Source organism: Rhinoderma darwinii, chromosome 3 (assembly GCF_050947455.1).
Source record: "Rhinoderma darwinii isolate aRhiDar2 chromosome 3, aRhiDar2.hap1, whole genome shotgun sequence".
Classification (NCBI taxonomy): Eukaryota; Metazoa; Chordata; class Amphibia; order Anura; family Rhinodermatidae; genus Rhinoderma; species Rhinoderma darwinii.
In genome coordinates this window covers 15369539-15394587 of record NC_134689.1, presented here as the reverse complement: position 1 = coordinate 15394587, position 25049 = coordinate 15369539, and the positions used below count along the sequence as shown (strand labels likewise).

At 44.9% G+C, this 25049-nt stretch overlaps 1 protein-coding gene across 3 annotated transcripts in view; it reads left to right on the top strand.

Annotated features, from left to right (window-relative positions):
• Positions 1–4484: 4484 nt before the first annotated feature.
• Positions 4485–25049, top strand: part of BPGM (bisphosphoglycerate mutase) — a 32988-nt gene continuing 12423 nt past the window's right edge. The window contains exons 1-2 of one of the 3 annotated variants that reach the window (XM_075856014.1): positions 4485–4562; positions 17968–18623. In XM_075856014.1, the coding sequence (XP_075712129.1) occupies positions 18023–18623 (601 nt within the window). In that variant the 5' untranslated portion in view covers positions 4485–4562; positions 17968–18022. Of the gene's footprint in view, positions 4563–10089; positions 10399–16950; positions 17110–17967; positions 18624–25049 lie in introns of those variants that run through there. The other 2 variants (XM_075856013.1, XM_075856015.1) reach the window with 2 other exon arrangements.

Sequence of the window (25049 nt, the reverse complement as noted above, 5' to 3'; positions counted from 1 at the left end):
ATAAGCTGCCGTTTTAGGTTCACAAGGTGCGTGCAGAGTGTCATGCGTTTTCCTTTGAGATGTCCTCTCAGGTCGTGTGACCTCTCGCCCAGAGTTGTTGTTTTTTCTTCTGACTAAACACATTTGCTAGCTGCAGTTCAGTGAATCTCTCTTCATATTTTTTTTTGCTTTCATGGCATTAGACAGTGGTAAACCACATCGTCCAGATGGACACTATTCTAGGTTAACTGTAAACTTAATGAGAAGACAAAATGAGTCATACTGGAGGAAGCAAGGAGCCACAGGACGCCCACGCACACAAACAGTGACTCCATCCAAAGTAACATTTAAAGTGGTAGGTTCCACCTCTACCAGCTCCCATACTGCATAACCAGGGACCATATATATTCCTATGCAAAATGATGGGGGTGTGTGTTGCCACCACATCTACACAAGAGCAAGGAGAACTAAAGTAGTCACCTATAGTGATGGAGGCCTGTTGCTAGGCAACCACTAAATCTCATTAGAATGTTGGCTAGGAAGTTCTACACTTGTAAAGATTATTCATTAAGGAGTCTGAAAGATTAATTACAATGGAAAATAATTTTTTTGTTTTCCTGGTAAATGGTAAACAACGTGCAACGGGGCTCTAGCTGGTCAGAGACATTAGATAGCTGTCAACCCTATAATTACCCCTTTGACGCCGCCATTAACATGTATTTTTGGCTTAGCTCAATCAACATATTATTTCAATAGTGGGTGAGGTGAAATAAGCGGCGGAGGGATCCGCCAACAACACTCACAAGTCTATGACCAGCTTATAATACCCCTAGGGTCAATGTTTACCCATAGAGTTGTAACCTGGGCCCCCAAAATAGCAAATCATTAAATAAGAGAACTGTATCACATATGGTAGATAACCCTCAGATGCTGGGGAGTAGCAATAGGAGGTCCAGAAGAAGCAGTCGCACCCGGACCCCGGTACCTCAGTAGGCCCCAAGACCCATCTGCCACATAAGAAGACTGCAGTATTATAAATGGCACATGGTAGGTGGGGGACCCTGTTACAGATTTTACATTGGGCCCAGGAGCTTGAAGTTACGCTTATATTTATGCCATGTAAGATTTGGGGGTGCTCCTCAGCATCAGATTACAAGGCGGTAGCTAATAGTGATAACATGACACAGGAGAGTCATGACATCTGGGGATCAATTCTTCTGCCCCCGGCGCACTATTGAACTTCCTAAGAGGTGTCCTGATCTAATGGGAGCTTGTCTTGTTGACAGTTTCCCTTATAGAGGCCTATAGATTAGAAAAAAGTCTGCTTTTTTTTTCCAGAAACAGCACCACTCCTGTCCATAGGCTACGCCTGGTATTGCAGCTATGCCCAATTCATTTGAAGAGTGACATGGGTGGCGCTGTTTCCGGAAAAAAAAAGTTGTCAGTTGTCAATGCCTAAGTATTCAGTTTAATGTATGAATCTGTATGCAGTAAACTTCTAAGCTCCCTCTAGTGGTGGCAGCAGGCAGCCAGAATTTTATATTTTAACTCTATGGCTGTGTGAAGGATAGCAGAGGATTTGGAGCTTTGCATCAGATAAATAGAGCTCCAACCCTTATAAAGTTATATTATGAAACGAATCAGAACAGAATTTTATCCCTATTTAGATTTAAAAAAAATGTTACTTAAAGAGGCTCTGTCACCAGATTTTGCAACCCCTATCTCCTATTGCAGCAGATCGGCGCTGCAATGGAGATAAGAGTAACGTTTTTTTTTTTTAAAAAAACGAGCATTTTTGGCCAAGTTATGACCATTTTTATATTTATGTAAATGAGGCTTTCTAAAGTACAACTGGGCGTGTTTAAAGTAAAAGTACAATTGGGCGTTTATTGTGTGTGTAGATCTGGGCGTTTTTACTTGTTTTACTAGCTGGGCGTTGTGACGAGAAGTGTATGATGCTGACGAATCAGCATCATCCACTTCTCTTCAGAACGCCCAGCTTCTGGCAGTGCAGACACAGCCGTGTTCTCGAGAGATCACGCTGTGACGTCACTCACTTCCTGCCCCAGGTCCTGCATCGTGTCGGACGAGCGAGGACACATCGGCACCAGAGGCTACAGTTGATTCTGCAGCAGCATCGGCGTTTGCAGGTAAGTCGATGTAGCTACTTACCTGCAAACGCTGATGCTGCTGCAGAATCAACTGTAGCCTCTGGTGCAGATGTGTCCTCGCTCGTCCGACACGATGCAGGACCTGGGGCAGGAAGTGAGTGACGTCACAGCGTGATCTCTCGAGAACACGGCTGTGTCTGCACTGCCAGAAGCTGGGCGTTGTGAAGAGAAGTGGATGATACTTCTCGTCAGAACGCCCAGCTAGTAAAAGTAGTAAACACGCCCGATGTACGCACATAATACACGCCCAGTTGTACTTTAACTTTAAACACGCCCAGTTGTACTTTAGAAAGCCTCATTTACATAAATATAAAAATGGTCATAACTTGGCCAAAAATGCTCGTTTTTAAAAAAAACAACACGTTACTCTTATCTCCATTGCAGCGCCGATCTGCTGCAATAGGAGATAGGGGTTGCAAAATCTGGTGACAGAGCCTCTTTATAGGTGGGCCTGGTTATTCACTTTAAGTCCCTCCCCCTTTCCTAAACCTATTGTTTTACATACATTAGCACTGGAAAGGGGGCAATAAAGTGGGTGGCACCAATAAACATACAGAAGACTATGTTTAAGTATCAATAGTATCACTGTCACGAAGGGTCTGTGGACCCACTGGGCAGGTACCGCCTTGGCGGTAAGGCAGCTGGTCAACAGGGCGCAGGGCAATGTCAATAGTTAGTATAGGTACCTGTGGCAGCTCAAACAGTAGCAGGGCAGGCTCGGCCGGGACTAGGCAGCAGGCAGACGTCAGGCGAGGTGGCGCAGGTCAGACGTGGATGCAGCACAGCACAACTTTGGCACAGCTCAGTGCTAAACCATGGATGTATGGTTTGCTAGGAACAGGAACTGGAAACAGGTATAGGTACAGGGACAGGGACTGGTACAGGAAACACACTAGGAGGCCATCACATAGACAAACTAGGGAACACAACAACGCTCAGGCATAAAACTAGGGGGCTGGACCCCTCTTATAGTCCAGGGTACTCACGGGTCAAAGTTCAACAAGAATGTCCAGTGCGCACTGCCCCTTGAAGAGCGGGCACGAGCGTGCGTGCGCACCCTACGGGATCCGGCTAAGGTGAGTGGACGCGAGCGCTGGCGTCTCCTGGGGAGGAGGCTGCGGCCAACGCTTGCCGACTCGTGGCTACGGCTGTCAGGGGGAGGTTGGAGCTGACAGCCCGCAGCCACGGACATTACAATCACAACCACATTAGAGGACCTGTTTAAGGACCCCCAAAGTTGTTGCCCCTCCCCCAAAAGGGGAGTAACCACATTTTCATGCATTTTTCTCCTCAATAAATAATAGTTCTCTATGCACAGAAGTAAACTTAGTTCTCTACTAGCTCTGTGGCACGTTGAAGCTTGTACACATCAAACATGGAGGAAATGCTAGCTGCATGATCACCGCGAGTAACACTGCCAACATATGTATGTCACCAAACAAGTAGTCTGGGAATTCACAGGAGTATCTACGAAATAAAAATATTGTATATTGAGAGTGTGATTACCTTACAGATACCATCTTACATTCCGAGACAGTCCTGTTGGTGGACAGTAAACTTATCTTTAGCAACCAGTGCCAGGCAGCTGCTGCCAAGGCAAATGAAATCATGGGATTCTTTAAAAGATGCAGATGACGAGAACATACTATTGCATTAAACATTGTGTACAGTTTGGGCACCCGTGGACAAGAAGGACCGAACAAAACTAAGGCAGATGCAGAAGAGGGTCGACCAAAGTCATTTAGGGAAAGGATGGTGGATTGCAGACCAAGAAAGATGATCACATTGCTGTTGTGAGTCTCCGTCGAGGGTATAAATGGGGGTTCCATCCGTTACGGCGGAAAGAATAGCAGAGCATGCAGCGAAACTCTTGTCGTCAACATGACAGAAAGCTCAATTTTACTCCCGATGGACCCTATTATAAGTCAATGGGGTTCCCTGGGCACCAATTAAATACATCATACGGTGGATCTGACACAGCGTCTTGGAAGTCATGACACCAATATGAACACAGCCTTTTGGGGTTATATAGTTTGGAAATAAAACACAGCTTAGGGGCGATCTAATCGCTATGCACAAATATATCAATAGACAATCGGAGATCTGTATATTAATCTTTTATACCTAGGCCTGTAACCATGACAAAGGGAAAGAAGATTTCATGAGCAACACAGCAGGCGTTTCTTTACTGTAAAAGCATAAGTGATGGTGACAACTCAGGTCCTCCTCTCTGCACAGTGACCTCTGCACATGTCACAAAGCATGCCCACAACATTCTCTTCTAGAAGTCAATAGGTTAATTTTTGGCTCCATCAAGGTAACTTATGTGACAATGACCCCTGCCCATCTTACAAGGCATGCCCACAGCACTCTCCCATAGAAGTCAATAGGTTATTTTCTGGCTTCATCAAGGTAAATTATGTGACAATGACCTCTGCACATTTCACAAAGCATGCCCACAGCACTCTCCCATAGAAGTCAATAGGTTATTATCTGGCTTCATCAAGATAAATTATGTGACAATGACCTCTACACATGTCACAAAGCATGCCCACAACACTCTCCCATAGAAGTCATTAGGTAATTTTCAGGCTCCATCAAGGTAACTTATGTGTGCCGAGATAGCTGAGGAGCCCAATGCTTGATCAAGTCTTCATAAATTGAGGACAGAAAGCTCTCCCTGGCAGCTTGCATTTCTGGAGTCTTAGTTTTGTCAGCCTCTAAAGACTCCTATGAGCCCCCATCAAGACCATGGGTTTGAACAACATCCACAATATATGGAATTTGTATATTATCAGCCCCCCGCAGACCCCCCCCCCCCCCGGTTTGTATTGGTGGAAGACTCCTAGGGTTAGGGTTAAAGTAGTGAAATTATACAGATGATGGAGTGGATTGGTGATCAGGAGTAGTGATCTAGAGTCATTTATCAGCTGCAATGACCAATAAGAGCATGATCTAAATTTTTGGTTTCCAATCTAGGACCATAAAAAAAATGTAGAGTTAAAACAAAGCTCAAATATCATGGGGTATTGATTGTCTGGCGTGCCAAATTACCGTTAGTATTATTAAGGTTCTAGCACTTAGTATCATACTAGGCTCAATATCTGTAAAATTGAGGTTTGCAAAAGTTTTGACCCCCAGTTAGATTTTACAAGGATCCCAATTTGCCGATTTTTCTTAACACCCCAAAGAAGGTCGTCCAGGTAGATGTTATTGATGGCCAGGGGGGCCCAGGAAACCAATTTTTGATTCTACGAAGGCAATGATAAAGGTATAGATCAATATAAAGGGGGGACATGACAAGGTGTGAACACTACAAGTTTTGCTTATGGAGTCATTGAGTTTAAAAGTTTACAGGGAGGTTCTATGAGTTATTATGAGCTGCTCACATGGGAGGGGTGGCCACGCTGATAACGCAGCTGTCAGGACCGCCAGTCCCTGTCCTTTTACACAAGATAAAAGCACTGTAGATAATTTTACAACTGGACCATGTAAAGAGAAAAAAAAAAAATCAAATGTGTTAATACTATCTTTTTTGGTGAGGGTCCTGGGGGTCACACATATTTATGTTCTATCCTGTGGATAGTCCATCAATGTGTATTTCAGAAAACACTTTTAAAGGGGTAATCCGGGATGTGAGATTTTTTATTAGGGGCAGGAAATGAAATAAATAAACCAAAAAAGCAATACTTACCTATTGCCCCCAGCTCTGCCGCTCTGGTGGCACCCCCGGTGGTTGCACCCCCACTGCAGCCAATCAGAGGGCTTCAACGGGGTTCATCGGTCACATGTTGTATTTCTTGCATTATGTCAGAAATACGATTCATCACCAGTGAGTCACGCTGACCCCCCCTGATTGGCTGCAGCAGTCACATCTTACATGCATGTAAACAACCACCGGGAGCGCCGCCGGAGCATCAGCGCTGGATCGCCAGGGGCAAGGATAGGTAAGTATTGTTTTTTTGGTTTATTTATTTCATTTCCATCCCAGATAACCACTTTAACTACTCAGGAAAATACAAATCTATGCCTACATTAGAAACATTAGTGCCCCATTAAGGGGCATGCACTATATCACTGTATTAACCCCTTCCTGCATTTGGACGTATTATTATGTCCTCATTGTGGTCTTCTATAGGACATGTCCTGATGATCATGCGGCCATAGAATCTGTGCCTGAGCGATCACCACGGGAGCCCGGCTTCTGCTATAACGGCCCCTGACCCCTTAGATGCCACGGCCAATAGCAGCCGCTTCATCTAATGATTAGTGTGTTCCTTTACAAACATATGACGTCCATGTTTCTCTATATCCATAGCTTGTGTAAGGACCTAGGGAAGTGCCAGGGAGATGATCGCTTGCTATCGTCACAGAGTCTGGGCTGGCTGGTTCTTCCTGTTTGCAAACTTATGACATAACTATGCAGGAACAGACTCAGTGCTAAACAGAGAGGACTCCTATACAACCTTATTATATTCTTATGTTATTTATAATAAGTGGAAGGACTGAGATCCCTTCCTTAAAGGGAAACTAAACTTTTAAAAAACTTTTAGTGACATATCAGAAGTTTTGATCGGCAGGGGTCCGAGCACTGAGACCCCAACCGATCGCTAAAACGAAGTGGCAAAGCGCTTTTGATGCTTTGTTTTAGAGATCGGTGGGGGTCTCTATGTTCGGACCCGAACTGATCAAAACTTCTGACATGTCAAAAGTTTTTTAAAAGTATAGTTACACTTTAAAGCCCCTAATCAATAAATAAAGACCTGCCTGTACTTCCGAATCATTAGATGCAGGAACTGTGTGTAGTTTATCCTCATATAAGCTCAACCATTTGTTCTCCAGTCTTCTTCTGCCCTCAGTTTCGGGGACAGGAAGTAGCTGTCTGACACCTACCGTGATCATCCATGTTAGCTCTCATGGGGCTACTTTGTCTGTCACACAGTCGTCCAGAAGATCATCTTACCTCCCTCTCACGGTTTTCCCTGGCAAGTCAACCACAATGAGAACCCCACCATCTTTCCCACTGTGCAGAGACATGTTTAATTGAATCTGCAGAGTGTGAGTCATGATTTGGTATCAGTAGCCAAATGTTTATTCATCCATCCAGGGTATGACAGATAGACCTGCGCCTTCAACTTCATCTACAGCTGAGGATATGAGGTTAATAAGATAACCATCGTTTTTGAAACAAGTTCATAATAAGGAATGCTGGAAAGCTTGGTGTGTCAGTTCACACGTTGCGTAAATACTGCGGATTTTCCGCAACGGAATTCGTTGCGGAAAATTTGCAGGAAGAACAGTAGCAGCAAATTAGATGAGATAAAATCTCATCCACACGCTGCGTAAATACTGAGTGGAAAAACCGCTCAGAAATTGACATGCGGTGCGGAATTTTATTTTGCAGCATGTCAATTGGATTTGCGTAAATGCTGCTTTTTTGTCGTTTTTTGTTTTTTCCCATTGAATGCAATGGGGAGGTAAAACCCGCAACAAATAGCAGTTGTTGCGTTTTTTGCGGGGGGAATCACATCGATTTCTCCGTAAAAAACACAACTCAGAAAAAAAAAATCGTATACTTACCCAGAAATCTGTGATTCTTCCTCCAGGCCGGCCTCCTGGGAGGACGTTTCATCCCATGTGACCGCTGCAGCCAATCACAGGCTGTAGCGGTGGTCACATGGGATGAATACCATCCCAGGAGGCCGGCCTGCATGACACTATTGTTTCCGGTAAAACCACGGACACCCTGACGAAAAGCCAACAAAACCCATTAAAGGCAATGGGTTCCGTCGGCCACCGGAGGTGTCTGTGGGGCAACGGAACCGCTGCTTCTGGTATTCCCTTGTTCTGCATAATTCTTGCTGTGGATGGCAAACAAACAGAAGAGGGTGTCCTATTCTCTCTATGAGCCCTCCAGGAGCTCCCATGGGATTACTTTATGGCCGACTATCCAGTCTTCAAAAAAAAAAAACAAGTCAAGCTACCGGGAGCCAAAGGGGCCCGATGCTTTTCTGTCACCAAGGTCACTTCGCTCTAGCAATCGTCAAGAGTCAAAATGGTTAGATCACCACCAATCATGGTATCTCAGCGATACGCCAATAATGTATTATGTGGGAGACCCTTTCAATGTTTTTCTGGTTTTATATTGATAAAGTTTAATTTTTGTTTAATCAGAAATGAGGGTGGGACATGGAGAGTATGTTCACGCGCTTAACAAAAAACGTCTGAAAATACGGAGCTGTTTTCAAGGGATAACAGCTCCTGATTTTCAGACGTTTTTTGAGCAACTCGCGTTTTTCACTGCGTTTTCGCTGCGCTTTTTACAGCCGTTTTTGGAGCTGTTTTCAATAGAGTCTATGAAAAACGGCTCCAAAAACGTCCCAAGAAGTGTCCTGCACTTCTTTTGATGAGCCGTCATTTTACGCGCCGTATTTTGACAGCGACGCGTAAAATAAAGGCTCGTGGGAACAGAACATCGTAAATCCCATTGAAAGCAATGGGCAGATGTTTGTAGGCGTATTAGGGGCGTTGTTTCAGCCGTAATTCGAGGCGTAAAACGTTTAGGCGTCTAAAGAATACCACGCCCGTCACCATGAACGATCAGTCATCCGACTCTGCTCCCCCCTCCCCTGCCCCGCGGAACAACAAGAGTCAAGTGATCCCCGTGTGGCTGTAAAAGACGGCCGTGGTGGCAGCAAGAAAGTACGGAAGTAGAGAAAAGTTGGGCGCACACGTGCCCATCTATTGTTTGGGGTTCTGGTCTGGGGTCTGTATTAGCTTAGGGGGTCTGTATTTATTTAAGGTGTTTGGTCTGGGGTCTCTAATTAGGGGATCTAGTCTGCAGTTTGTGTTAGTTTAAGGGAGAGTTCACACCGCGTTTTTTGACGCCTTTCTTTTGCTTTTTTTGCCCGCGTTTTTTTTTAAAATCGTTGAATCTAATGAAAAAACGCAGCTAAGAAAAACCCCCAAAGGAGCGTCGCAGGTTTTTCCGTCTCCCATTTTCAATTGGAGGTCAGAGACGGAAACCGCTCAAAGAAAGAGCGTGCCGCTTATTTTTTTTCCGTGAGCGGCCAAAAACCGCCCAGGAAAATAAAGAGCATCTGCCTCACATTAAAATCAATGGGGGTTCATTTGGAGCGTTTCTTGGCACTGAATCCGATTTGGTTTTCGCGTAAAAATCAACGCCAAATAACGCTGGTGTGACCTACCCTTCCTTACAGGGTCTACTAGTTTAGGGGGTCTGCATTTAGGAGGGGCTAGTCTGGGGTCTGAATTATTTAAGAGGGTCTGTTTGTATTTAGGGGGTCTGTGTTTAGGAAGTTTGTATTTGTTTGGGGTCTGTATTAGTTTAGGAGTCTTTATTACTTTAGGGGGGTCTGTATTTCGGGGGTATAGGGTCTGTATTAGTTTAGGGGTCCTTACTACTTTAGGGGATCTGTATTTAGGGAGTCTGTATTTAGGGGGTCTGTATTACTTTAGGGGGTCTGTATTACTTTAGGTAGTCTGTATTTAACTGTTTTTAGGGGGTCTTTATTACTTCAGGGGTCTGTATTTAAGGTGTCTGTATTTAGGGGGTCTGCCTTAGTTTAGGGGGTGTATTTAAGGGGTCTGTATTTAAGAGGTCCGTTTTTAGGGGGTCTGTATTACTTTAGGGGTCTGTATTTAAGGGGTTTGTATTTAGGGGGTCTGCCTTAGTTTAGGGGGTGTATTTATTTCTATAGACACAGTTGCTCGTACATTAGGCACATATGATGAGTCAGTGTACAGTGAGGTGTCTGGGGACAGTCACACTTCAGACTTTCTCTTCCTTTCTGCACCAGAGGACGCCATTGAAGTGTGACACCGACAACATGCACGTTATTCTGCTCGGCGCCCACGTTCCCCGCACGCCATTGGCCGCCCGCGCTGTCAATCAGCGCGACAGATGGGCGGGGCTAGAACAAGCAAGTAGGACAGAGCAGAGCGCTGGGGATGCAGAGGCTGGAGGAGGGAGATGTAGTGCTGCAGCACAAGCAGCTCAAGCAGCTCTGCACAACAACAACAACTACTACTACCACCACCACCACCACCATCATCATCATCCAGCACGGACACAGTCGAGCAGCACTACACCCTGTACTGGAGCCAATGCACAGCCCTACCTGCCGAAAATACAACTCTGCATGAACAGCCCCGGCAGCAGCAGCTGAACCTGGATTGATCTCCTATAAGCTGAACATCAGCTGCTCCACCTGTCTTGCGGCAGTAGGTGAGTGATTGTAAGAAATGCACTGGCTGTACATGATAAAATATCCATCTACTGCTAGATGTAGCTGAGCTGAGTGTGTGCTTGAGCTCTCTGGGGGTGTAGTGTTGGTGCACCCTTTGATTCAGCTGCAGCCCTGCTCTCAGATCTATCAAATTTATCAATGAACTGTTTCTTTTGTGCATTAAATGTTTAGCTGCAGTCCTATGTAAGACCTATATGTAGTTGCAAGTGAAAAATTCAACTCTGCAACCTTTGTGTGTTTATAAATAGAAAGATGTAGCAGAGCTGAGTTTGTCTGTTCTCTATTTTTGCACCTTCATAACCTTAGTGTGGTATGTTTACTTGCAGCCCTATATAAAGCCCTTTGCTTATCCCAAATAACAAACCCAGCACTACTACATTTGACCAACTCAGCACTACTACATTTGACAAACTCAGCTCTGCTACATTTGACAAATGGCTGCCTCATGATTTTTTTTTTTTTGCATAGACTGAGTAGTTCCCCATAACTACTCCTATTCTGGGCTGTCTTAAACTTTCCATCCTTCATCCGTATCCGTCGTTTCCTTGCGTTGACCTCTGCGCATGTTTTCTTTATTGTTATTATTATTTTTCTTGGCCATTATGCAGGAAATCTTCTTGTCGTGTTTATGTTTCTCGCCATGATTCATCTCCCCTTTTTTTTTTTGCTGATGGCGGCTCAGATCAGGTGCAGAAGTTACCGAAAGAAAGTTCCTATAAGGGTATGTTCACACGCAGTAGCAAATTACGTCTGAAATTACGGAGCTATTTTCAGGCGAAAACCGGTCCTGAATTTCAGACATTTTTGCCAGTACTCACGTTTTTTCGCGGCGTCACTTACGGACGTTATTGGAGTCAATGAAAAACGGCTCCCAAAAACGTCCCAAGAAGTGACATGCACTTCTTTAACGCGGGCGTATTTTTACGCGCCGTCTTTTGACAGTGATGCGTAAAATGACACCTCGTCTGAACAGAACGTCGTAAAACCCATTGCAAGCAATGGGCAGATATTTGTAGGCGTAATGGAGACGTTTTTTCAGGCTTAATTCGGGGCGTAAAACGCCCGAATTACATCTGAAAATAGGCTGTGTGAACATACCCTTAGGCTGTCCGCACGTGGAGCGCGAGCGGTTTTGCCACTACTTGTGTGAGCACCCTAAAAATGCTGTCATGAGTGCCCTGTGTCCCACTATCCCACTTGTCCCATCTCACACTCACGGGTCCAGGAAGCTGAGATCTGATATCTCACACTGTTGCGCTGTTTTATGTGTCCCTATTCTTCCAGTAAGGTTCCGTTCACACAAAAAAAAAAACACAACAAAAATGCACAGTGTGAATCTGACCTAAGGCTAGCCGGTAAGTGGATGAGGCTTTGACAAACCTCGTCCAAATAGTGCAGAAATTGACCCGCGGTGCAGAATTTTAGGGTCAATGCACACGATGCGTATTATGTGCGGCAAAACTGCGGTGTACTACAGTACCAGCATAGGCAATGAGATTCCAGGGAATCTCATGTCCACGGTGCAGTATTTTTCGGGATGTAAATTGAGCCTCGGTGCGTATTTTCGAAACCACAGAATGTCAATTTATCTCAGCAGCAAAACCCACAGCATGAAAACGCCGCGATTTACGCAGCAAAACGTAAAAACCGCACCGAAAAACACCTAAAAACGCATTCCTTTTTTTTTTTTTCCTGCAAATTTCTTGCGGATCTGCTCCGTATTTTCCGCAGCAAAAAACGCAACGTGTGCATGTAGCCTTAATCTGCATCATGTCAATTTCCGTCGCGGAATGAGCAGGGATTTGAAACAGATTTTAAAAACCCGCAATCAAATCCTAGTGTTGCGCGTTTTGATGCGGATAGGCTTTTTAAAATAAAAGAACTGTATATTAGTCCTACAATCCCACGGTGACCTTGTTTACCGGCCTCCCGCGATGATGTTTCATCCCGACACGTTACTGCTGCAGCGGTCCACGTGTTCACAAGTCATCGCTGGAGGCCGGTATACAGCGACTAGTGGGGACCCGGCAAGCATCGCCACGGGAGCGCCCGGGGATTGGTAAGGTTTAACAATCAGCTTTTCCACAACCGGGAAATCCGAACCAAATCGTACGTATTTCCTGCTGCAGAAATTGTCTGCAGCAAATCCGTAATGTGTGGGTTACTGGTGGACTTACCCCAACATGGAGTGACCACTGGTCACAGGTGACTTTCTTCCTCTGACTAATAAAGAAAACTCCCACAAACAGTATCTCATATCTCAGCATCCTAGACCCCTGAGAGTGTGGCATGAAGGCCCCATCCACACGACTAATTACAGGATCCGTAATTCTGGATGAAGTTGCGGACCCATTCATTTGTATTGGCCACGGACACCTTTCCGTATATTTACGGATGTGTCTCCGGGGCCGTAAAAATTATCCAAAATTATAGTACATGTCTTTTTGTCCGCAATTGCGGCGCGGACTCGCTCATAGAAGTCTATAGGCGCTTCCGCAATTGCAGGCGGCTATGGATATGTAGACGCCGGATCCGTACTTCATGCTTTAAGCATACGGTTAGCGTATGCGCCGGGAAGCTAAACGTGTTAATAGGGTTACATTAGCTTGGCTGAGGCCAAAATAGGTATTTTTTTTTTTTATTATTATTTTTTTACCAGGGGGAGCCACTGGGTAATGTATGGAATCGGTTTAACGTATAAGTCATGGGCTTTTCATGATGTATACGTTAAATAAATGCCATAATAGCCAACGGGTGACAGATGCCTATCGCGGGTGCCATACAGGGGCATTTGTCACCCATAAACTATTATGATATTCAGTTTAACGTATATGTCATGAAAAGCTCAAGACGTATGCGTTAGGCTTCGTTCACATATGCGCCAGGGTCCCGTTCCGTCGGAACGGGACCCTGACTGACACAAACGGAAACCAAAGGTTTCCATCACCATTCATTTCCATGGTGACGGATCTGGTCCAGATGGTTTCCGTTTGTCTCAGTTGTGTAAGGGTTCCGTCGTTTTGCCGGAATCAATCGCGTAGGTGACTGCGGTATTCATTCCGTCGAAACGACGGAACCCTTGCACAACTGAGACAAACGGAAACCATTGGGACAGGATCCGTCACCATTGAAATCAATGGTGATGGAAACCTGTGGTTTCCGTTTGTGTCAGTCAGCGCTCCGTTCCGACAGAAAGCTCCAACGGGACACTGGCCATATGTGAACGAAGCCTTAAATGGATTCCATAATAGCCTATAGGTGATGGATGCCACTGTTAGGCGTCCGTCACAGCCTAATGTAAGGCTTTTCCCAGCGTATATGAGATGAATAATTTCATCAATCAGGCGCACTGAAAGCTACATTGTCTCTTACCGCCATAAAACTGATTTTTTTAAAAAATGGCGTCATTACGTTAGTAAATGTCCCTCATTGTCTTCCTGTCAGAGATTCTCTAAAGCTTCATTCACACGACTGTACCCGTAGATACGAGCACGGCCGTGTCCTGTTTTATTTTACGGACCGTGCTCCTATACTTTATAATGGGAGCACGGCCCGTAATAACAGCCGGCTGTCCGCGGCCGGCTCTGCCCGTAATTAAGGGCACGGTCGTGTGCATGAAGCTTTACATGGCAGATGATAAGATGGAGGCTATGCTGGGCGATCACTGTCCATGTGACTAATTGAAGTGCATATGGACATCATCCAGGGGGGTCCATATATTACATGGTTGTTTATTCTTGGCAATAGTGGCCATGTAATACTACATTCGCCGTGCAGCTGCCATTGTTTGCCGGGGGTCTTGGGATCAGCTGATTGGCGCGGCAGGGGTTATACAGATCTAGCAGAGCTGAGTTAGTAAATGGGCACACCCCATGGTAAAATTATGTTGTGTTATTTGTGGTTTTACACCTATTACATTATGTAATTTCCTAGAAAATTTTCTCTGGGCCTAAAAAATAAAATAAAAAATGGCCTTAGCGATCCTTCTCCTACTTTCTCCGCGGCTCCTTGTTTGCGGGTGATGATAAATTGACCATATATATATATATATATATATATATATATATATATATATATATATATATATATATATAATCTCATCTCTATAGTTGGATAAACACGTTCCATACACCCAGCTTTATTGGAGCATGCCAGGAGATTGTCTTTATATATGGAGGGTGTTGGATTCTGCACAATTCAGCCTCGGGCTTCTGTTTACTTGTTCCAAATCCATGTGCCTGATTTTCACGGTTCATGAATGTCAGATACTGTTAGGAGCGAGAGACGCCCGCACGTGTACAAAATGGACGTTCTGTCACTTTAAACTATTAAGTGCTTGTATTGGGGTATTCCCATCTTATAATGTTATAGCACTAGGATATGCCATTACATTATAATCAATGGGGGTCCGGCCTCTGGGATCCCTGCCAAAGATGAGAACAAGGGGCCTGAGATCCCTTTTGCTTATTCCCTGCAGTATGTGGATATGGCGGTGCCCCCGGCCACTGCATTCAAGTGATGGGGCTGTGTTGTATCCTGCACAGGGTGACCTGGAGGGTGCGCCGGGCCGGGAAATAACGTGAACGGGGCGGCAACGCTTATTTTTTTTATCCACAGGATAGGTGATAATTTTCTGGGTGCAGGGGGCCCCTCCGCTGCTGCTTCCACCGATTGTGAGAACGGGGTCCCGGTCCCCTGTTCCTCACTGCTCAACCGCAGCAAGAAGGACATTGATTGGAGTGGCGGTCCATTCAAAGTCTATAGGAATGATGGAAACAGCCGAGTACAGCGCTCCGCTATTTCCGTCAGGTCCCTAGACGTTGAATGAAGCGACTTGGTGGTGATTTTAGGAGAAAAAGAATAAATATGACTACTTCCAGTAGAGGTCAGTCTCATGCTGGAGACGATTAACTAGATATAAGCTGTGATCGGTAGCGATCCCAACGCCAGACCCTACTGATCCTGAGAATGAGGGGATCCAGGCCACCATTTTTCGTGGAGGACTGGCCATGCATGCACCGTCACTCTCTATAGAAACAAATGGGAGATATGAAACAGCCGAGCACCCTCCGTTCACTTTTTTCATATCTCCTATTAAATTCTATGGAGGGTGCTCACACCTGTAAGGCCAACTCTCCACCGTTAGGTACTGTTCACACGGAGTTGTTTTCCGCGGAAATAGCGTCGCAAACCGTGGCAAAAAACGTCCGGAATCGCCTCCCGTTGATTTCAATGGGAGGCGGAGGAGTTTTTTTTTTTCCCGTGAGAGGAAAAATATCGTTCACGGGGAAAAAGTGAAATGCCCTTTCTTCGGGCATTTCCGTCTGACCTCCCATTGACATCAATGGGAGGCAGAGAAGGTGTTTTTTGCCCGCGGTGCTCAGTGGCCGAAAAACGGAGCAAACGGCGTGCAGGTAGGTCCAGACGGAATTTTGAGGCAGGTTTTTCTGCCTGCAAAAAAACTGTGTGAACAGGGCCTTAGGGACCCCAGGTTCTTAGGATCAGTGAAGATCCCTGTGGCTCCGATTTCCCCCACAGATCAGTTTTATGGCATATCCAATTCATATGCTGTAAAATTTAATCTATGGTGATCTCGTTGTCTGGTTTAGAAAATGTATTTTCAGATACTAATATATAGGGGAGTCCATCATTTTAGATCTCCATCAGCTAAAAAGAGTGTCCTTCTCTCTGGAGGATCCAGCACGTCCGTGCATACCATGGACATCCCATTGATTTCTAAGGGTAGCGTGTAATACTTTATTTCCCCTGTGGTGGCGCTGCAGGGAAGTTGAACAATTGCTGCCTGTTTCCCGCACAGATTACAGCTGATCGCTGAGGATCCCTGCAGCCTTGATATAAAGAAAACCTTGTCCTAAGGCTTTGTTCACACGCTAAAGTAAAAACGGCTGTAAAATACGGGGCTGCTTTCAAGTGAAAACGGCCTTGATTTTCAGCCATTTATTAAACCACAAACTTGAGGCGTTTTTGGAGCTGTTTTTCTATTGACCCAATGAAGAAGTGACATGCGTTTTTTGTTTTTTTCAGGCGCCGTTTTTTCAAGCTGCCCCATAAGAAAACCGCCCTGTCAGAATGAAACGCCGTTTTTCTCATTGAAATCACTGAGCAGATGTTTGGAGGCGTTCAGCTTCCGTTTTTTAGTGGCGTTTACGGACAGAAAAACGTCTGAAAATAAGCCGTGTGAACATACCCCAATAGTATAAAATACAATAATCCTAAAATACACGTTCATAGTCCTGCTCTGCCTGAAATACAATAAAACCGGTATTAGTTGGTGACATTTAAGATCTGTCAATACTATTTACCAGAAAACTGGACTTGTTGCCCATAGCAACCAGTCACAGCGCAGCTTTCATTTTTCTAGAGCAGTTTAAACAAATGAAAGCTGAGCTCTGATTGGTTACTATGGGCAACTAGGTCTTTTTTTTTTTTTTAAGACCATTTTGATAAATGAGGCCCGATGTCTCTGGTTATATAACGGACGTCGGATCGGTAGCGGGAGCATGACGCAACTTATTATGATGAAGAGATGGAGGCCGTCCAGTGATATCTATCTGCAGACACATAAACCTTTTATGTTCCTTCATTTGCACTTTGGATTTAATGGGGAACTTCATATTTAGTCATCTGTATCGGTGTGAAATTTCTCATTCCTGGAACACTAAAATCAAGTAAAAATGGCATCTGGTGGTGTTTAACCCCTTCCCGACATCTTCCGTATTCGTACGGCAGAAGTCAGAAAGTATGGAGTGGGCTCGCGGGCTGAGCCCACTCCATAAGCTGTGGATGTCCGCTGTATGTTACAGCAAACACTTCACTGCAACAGGCGGGATAGGTGATCACTCGGATTCCGCTCATTTAACTCCTTATATGCTGAATAATAAAGTTGAGATGTTTTTACAGCACGTTGAACGCTGTAAATACAAAACGCAAAAAACAAAGACATTTTTTACAGTTTTCCATTTACATTCTAGGGTACAATAAATGGTGTCGTGGAAAAACGACAACTCATACCGCAAAAAAACAATCCCGTCTATATCGAATGAAAAATAAAAAAATTATGGCTTTTGGAAGGTGGGGAGGAAAAAACAAAAAAATGGCTGCGGCAGGAAGGGGTTAAAAGTCTCCTGGACTTTGTGGTTCACAGCTTGGCTGGTTCACGTTGCATTGTGGGAGATATAGCGTTTACATCGGGCACTCTGCAATTGCATTATGTGAGCTCAGCGAAGGCCCGATTCACATCGGTGTTGGAGGCTCCGTTATACCTCGCTATTGTTTTTGATAAAATCATGGACACCCCGACGGAACCCATTAAAGTCAATGGGTGCCGGTGGTGTCCATCGTCATCGGCGCGTCCAGTATTTTTGTTGTTGTTCTGTTCCGTCAGAGGAGCAGAACAGCGGAAAGACCGACGCAGATGGGAATGAGGCCTAAGCTGTTAGGGATGTGGCAGGCTGCAGAATTTTCACTTCTGCTCTGGATGTGACTAGAGTATAGGACATAATGTGGTGTGTCTCTTTCTCCACCAGGTAAACACCTTCAGTTATATCTTCGGCCCTGGAGAAGTGAACTGCAAAACCTAACATGTCCAAATATAAACTTGTAATGCTGAGGCATGGGGAAGGTGCCTGGAACATCGAAAACCGATTTTGCAGTTGGGTCGACCAAAAGTTGAGCGAGGATGGACTCCGAGAAGCTGAGATGTGCGGAAAGCATTTAAAGTCTCTGGGATTTGACTTTGATCTCGTCTTCACGTCGATCCTCAGCCGATCCATCCAAACTGCTTGGCTTATAATGCAAGAGCTCGGACAAGAATGGGTCCCCGTACGGAGTTCGTGGCGGCTCAATGAGAGACATTACGGGGCGCTCATCGGTCTCAACCGAGCAGAACTGGCCCTGAATCACGGAGAAGAGCAGGTGAAGATGTGGAGGAGGAGTTATGATGTGGCTCCTCCCCCCATAGACGAGAGTCATCCTTATTATCAGGAGATCCATACGGATCGGAGATATACGTGTTGTGACATACAGAAAGATAAGCTGCCGAAATCTGAGAGTTTGAAGCAAGTTCTAGAACGACTTCTTCCCTACTGGAACGAGGAAATTGCGCCTGAAATCAAAAAAGGAAAAAATGTTCTTCTATCTGCACATGGAAACAGCACAAGGGCTTTATTAAAACATTTGGAAGGTACAGTGCCTTTTTTATTTATTTTGCGCAATTCCTTTTAATCTGGCATCTGATAATCCAGCACCAAACTGCAGTACGATCTGAAGAGAACCAATTTGGAAATTACTCATATTATAAAAACAAATTTGTAGTAGAACTTTTTGGATTTTTAACATTTTGGGCTTTTTTTGCCCTGAAGGTTTTTTTTTACCCCATACAAGTGAGTTTTATAAACTTTTCTATGACTGTCCGTTAATGTAGAATGTTTGATAGCCCGGGCATCTAGTAGGTCCCATTGGTACCAGTATGTATTATATTTTTTATTTTTTTTTTCCTTGTAAGAACCCTTGTTTTTCCAATACAGGGGGGCTTAGGCATTTTGGGACTTAGGCCTTATTCACACGAACGTGTTTTACGTCCGTGAAAATCGTGCGCGTCACACGGACCTATGTTAGTGAATGGGGCCGTTCAGACAGTCCGTGATTTTCATGCAGCGTATGTCCGCTGTGTAAAACTCACGACATGTCCTATACTTGGCCGTTTTTCGCGCATCACGCACCCATTGAAGTCAATGGGTGCGTGATGATCGCGCACGGAAGCACTTCCGTGCGTCGCGCGTGATTCGCGCAACAGTAGGTCAAGAAATGAAGGAAAAAAATAAAACCACTTCCTTCATTTCTTTTTCTAAACTTCAAAACCGCGTGTTATAAGCATGGCATATACGTGAAAATCACACAACCAACACTGATGACACACGGAAGTGCAATGTGCGCAAAACGCGTGTGAATCCGGCCTTAGACTGATGTTAAATTGGTGAAGGTCTGACTGCTAAACACCAGTACAAAGATCTAGTGGGAGTAGGAAAGTCTCCCGTCTCCTCATCTCCTTCCGGCTCCATTGGGGTTTTACTAAAGGCCGTATGGTCGGTAATTGGCCGACCATACGGGCTCTGAAAAAAAACTGAGGGGATCTGACTTTCCTGGCCCCGCTACAACCCCGTACTACTTATCGGGTCCCCACTGATTGGACGTTGGTGGCATGTCCTTGTTGATGTCCTTTATGCTGGATGGTGCCCTGTCTAGTAAATCCTATTCCCCCCCCCCCCCCCCCTACACTGTATAACATACCGTGCTGGATTATATGCACCAAAACAGTATAATGTCCAAGTAATAGCACCATACATTGGCCGAAAAAAAACTTCCATACGTTGCCTAGATAATGCTATACAGTGCCGCCGCCACCATCTACTGCAGAAGTAATATACCCTACAGCACCAAAGTAGTAGTGCCGCACAGTGCCTGCCACCATATAGTGCACAAATAATACCAATATACAGTGACCAAATAACAGTTCAATACATGGGCACGTGCCCTGGGGCCTTCACCACCCAGTTCTCTCCAGCTCTTCCCAGGCACTTGAAGACATTAACGTACTTTACCAATATAAAAGTTTTAGGCTGTGTTCACACGTAGCAGAAATGGTGCAGATTTTCCTTCCGGATTTTTAAATCCGCAGCATGTCCATTTCTTTTGTAGATTTTCCCCATTGAGTTCAATAGGGAATTCAGAATTTGCAACAAAACGCAAATTTTGTGGATCTTGCTGCGGATTACCGGCAAATCCGCAGGTGTGGAAAATTGGAAAATAAAAAAAGCGGTTTAAAATAAAACAAAAACACTATACTCCTATTCACAATCTTCTGCCGCTCCCCCTGGTTCACCGCCGCTCTCTGTATCCTGGCCTTCCAGTAATTACATGTCCATCTAAACATGTGACCGTTGCAGCCAATCGCAGGCTGCAGCTGTCACATATTTCTACATGTTCCCTCTGGAGGCCGGGATACCGAGACCGGTGGGGTACGAGGCTAACGTATCCAGGGGGAGCGGCAGAAGATTGTGAAGGGGAGTTTACAGATTTTTATTTTAACCGATCCGCAAGCAAATCTGCGCCGAAATCCAAACAATTTGGTGCAGATTTGCCACTGCGGATTCTCCTGCAGCTTCCTCCTCATTTCCTGGGGAGTTTTTCCGCAGCAAATCTGCTGCGTGTGGCTGTACCCTTAGGTAATATGTGTAAAGAGCTTGTTATGCATGGCTGCTGCCTTCATAAAACAGCGCCACACTTGTCCACAGTTTGTGTCTGGTATTGCAGCTCAGCTCGATTGATATGAATGCGGCTGAGCTGCTATACCACACACAACCTTTAGACAGGTGTGGCACTGTTTTTGGAAGACAGACACGTTTTTATAATCCTGGACAGCCCCTTTAACTAGAAAACATGGATGCATTTTCATTAGCGTAGGGAGATGGCGATAAGCAGCTAACAGAGATACGTCTGACTCTGCTTATCTCATGACTGAGCGCATGATCTGACATGTTCAACATGCTGAATATTTCCCCAACACAGACACCGGCTGTCCTCGTATGCATAAGGCTTCGTTCACATCTGAGTCAGAGCTCCGTTCAGGCCTTCCGTCTGAACGTTCCGTCAGAACGGAGCCCTGACTGAAACAAACGGAAGCCATAGGTTTCCGTTTGCATCATTATTGATTTCAATGGTGACGGATCCGCTGCAGATGGTTTCCGTTTGTCCCCGTTGACGGAATGAATAGCGCAGTCGACTACGGTATTCCTACCGTCAAAACAACGGAACCCTTGCACAACTGAGACAAACGGAAACTATTTGCACCGGACCTGTCGCCATTGAAATCAATGTTGATGCAAACGGAAACGTTTGGATTCTGTTCATGGCTTCCCCCGACGGAAAGGTCGGATGGAACCCATGAACGGGGTCCTGACGCAGATGTGAACGAAGTCTTAGATTGTTGTAAGATCCAGTCGACATCCGCACATGTCCAGTGTAAGTTAGCCGCGTGTTGTATGATGCGGCTACTATGGAGGGGCCATCGCCACATTTTTTTTTGCCCTTTCGCCCGTCCCTTCTGATTGTGCATCTTTGGGATAGAAAGTGCACAGTATGGCTATTACCCAGATCTGTTCAGACATAGCGCTGTATTGCTGTACACCTTTCATATGATAGGACCCGTTCACACTAGGCGGAATAGCTGCGGCTTTTCCGCAGCAAATTTAATTGCGGAAAATGTTTACAAATGTTTTGTTTTTTTTCAAATCCACAGCATGTCGCTTTATGCTGCGAAATTGTTGCATTTTTGTTACGGTTTTTCCCCTTTAAATGCAATGGGGAGGTAAATGCTGCAACAAATGGCAAATGTTGCGATTTTTGTGGTTGGAAAGCAGCCGAAGAGTTTAAATTTAATTTTAAAAAAAAGTCTATACTTACCCCCGGTGTTGCCATAGCGACGACTCCTTGTTGTCCTGGCGGTTCCCCCGTGCAGCCCGGTCTACTGGGATGACTTTGCGTCCATGTGACTGCTGCAGCCAATCAGATTGTAGAGGTCACATGGGCAGCAGCATCATCACAGGAGGCCGGACTGCATGGAGAAAAGAGGGGCGCGTCGCTATGGCTACACCAGTGAAGGAAAGTATTGATTTTTATTTTTCCCAGCTCCGTTTTCTACAGCTGCGATTCCAGACAAAAATCTGCACCACAATTTGGTGTTGGATACGCTACTTTTACGCAGCGTATCCGACCTGTATGAACATGCCCTTCTGAAGAGTCCAACTTCTACTATATAAGTTTATGTAATGAGTTGCACAACCGTTTAGGGTAAGGTTAAAGCGGTAGTCCGGTGTCGACCACCTCTTACAACGTAACACACCCCCCCCCCCAGTGTAGATTCACAAAAAATAAGAGACCGAAGGAAGTATGACCGCACAGGGTTTGTTTGTAGTCTGTAACCATGGAGACTCATAGGTCAGCTGACGATTTTTAGACCCAAAACATTAGGACGTTTTTAATCAAGACTATTAACAAAGTTGACTCCTCTTTTATTTTAGATGTATTCATCAGTAAAAAAATATTAATACCCTTTATTACAGGGGAGTGTCATTTTTACATGTATGGCTTTGACAAAAGTTCATTGACCGTCTCCCCCGCCCTTCCCCGATAACTGACACTGGGTACAAGTACGTTTTGGCAGCAGCCGGCTCGGATCTTTGGGTGGGTATCGAGCTTTTCTTTGTTTTTCTTTTCTTTTTTTTTTTACGTTTAATGCCCCTTTTGTCCCGGATGGCAGCATGACACAAGACTAAGCTTGGGTGATCACTTGAAACAATTTGGAGCCAGACCATGCACACATTCCTGGCAGGCAGCAGACCACAAATGCTGACAGATCGGTTTTATTGTGTGATACGGACGATGGCCAAAAACTTTTTTTTATTTTCTTACTGTACGGTTTTGTCAATATGGGGACTCTTAGGGAAGGAGCGCACACAGCAAGCTGCGCAGCGTATCCGCCCTGAACACCGCAGGGAATGCCGTCTGAAAATCCACACTACACTGCGGTGCGTTTCTGGGCGTAAAATCTGCTGTGTAAATGATCGCACATACTCGCCACCTCCCTCCTCGGACGTCCGCTCCGTCCTCCCTGGATGACATTGCAGGCCGTGTGACCGCTGCAGCCTGTGATTGGTTGCAGCGGTCACATGGCCTGCTACGTCATCCAGGGAGGCGGGACTGGAGAAGAAGCAGAGAACTCTGGGTAAGTATAACTTTTTTTTTTAACTTGCGACTTTTGCGACGGAATCGCTGTGATTCCGCCGCAAATGTCGCAACACACACCACTCTGAATTCAATGGGGTGCTTAAACCCGCAACAATGTGAAAACCGCAACAGAAGAGCTGCAATTCCGCAGCATTAATTGACATGCTGCAGCTGGAGAAATCGCACTGCAGGTCAATTTTTGTGCGATTTGTCATTTGTATTTTTTTTGCGTAATTTTTCCGCATTGTGGGGACGAGATTTGCTGAAATCCTCTACTGTAATACGCTGCGGAGGTTGGCGAAATTAATCCGTTGCGGAAACTCCACAGTGTTTCCGCAGTGTGTGTTCCTACCCTAAAAGTGAAGCTTTGGTTTGGAACGTTTTTAATGGGACTTGCATAAGTATTGACACCCTGATATAATATGATCGGGATCGCTCGTTGTACAATCCGAAAACAAACCGCGTTCCTGGAGGTGGACAGCACACGGACGCACATCCATGTACTGTCCGTGATACATGCAACAGTTGCTAAATGATGAGATTGAGAAAAACAACTTCAGTTTTTTTGCTGACTTAAAAAACGCGTGAGATACGGATGACATACGCACGTAAAAAACCAGACGCGCGCCGTACACGGATGTCACATGGAACTGCAACACAGGAAAAACGCTGCGTTTTTTGTTTTTTTTTACGCGCGCAAAACAGACACGTTCATGTGAATTAGGCCTTATGAGGAAACTGCTTTATTTTGTTTCCTCTGCAGGAGAAATGAGGTATTACACGACATTGAAATCATTAGGCATCCGTGTATTAGTCGGATCTAAAAAAGCCAGTCCAGAGTGGGAGACTCCACTCCGTTGCATATGGTGAGGGTTGTTTAAACTAGACCACACCTTTTTAAAGGGTGTGTGTGTGTGTGTGTATATATATATATATATACCTACCCAAAGTTCCGGAACACCCTCATAACTTTTAGGTCATAAAATCTACCAGTTGACGCCAAAAAAAACACCCACCCCCCTTTGGGGCAGCAAAATCTAAAATAGCATGGGGGGTCGAGTGGGGGCTCATTTGAAAGCTCTCCAATACAAAAACGATGCCGCAATCGATTTTTGAGATAGGATTTTTTTTTCCGCTGAGATATTTTTTTTTTTTTTAAACTCGTTTTATTGAAGGAGATACATAAACACCATGATACAAGACATTTCTGGGCCCCCGCACAGCGGACATGCCCTACATTAAATACAAAAGTGCGTGTTACAATATCATATCAGCAATGCATGGCATTACAATCTCTTTCAAATTTAAACAGGTAATAAACTAAAACATAGTATACAAAAAACCTTTTCACAATCGTTCATAGTGCATGGTGCTCCATATTTTAGAAGCAATAATATATCACCATATGCAGAAGACAGAGATCCCACAAATCTCGATTCCATCTAAGCGATCTAGGGTACCTATAATATCGCATCTCATCTTAAAGCTTATACATTACCCAAACAGATAGGAGAGGCAACCTCCTCCCTTCCCTTTACAACACACATTAAGTGGGGGCTGCTTCAAGAGCCCTAGATAAAGCATTGTTGGAGTAGGATGTGAGTTCAGAATTACACCACTGATCCCACACCCTATGAAATTTATCCGGACATCTTCTATTAACATACACAATTCGTTCATAAGGTATCATGGAATTAATCATTTCTATCCACATAGATTTAGTGGGAGTACGAGGATTCATCCACCTAATAGCAATAGCCTTCCTAGCTATAAATAACGTCTCTCGAAGGCACGTACGTGTTGTATGAGCATACATCCCATCCTC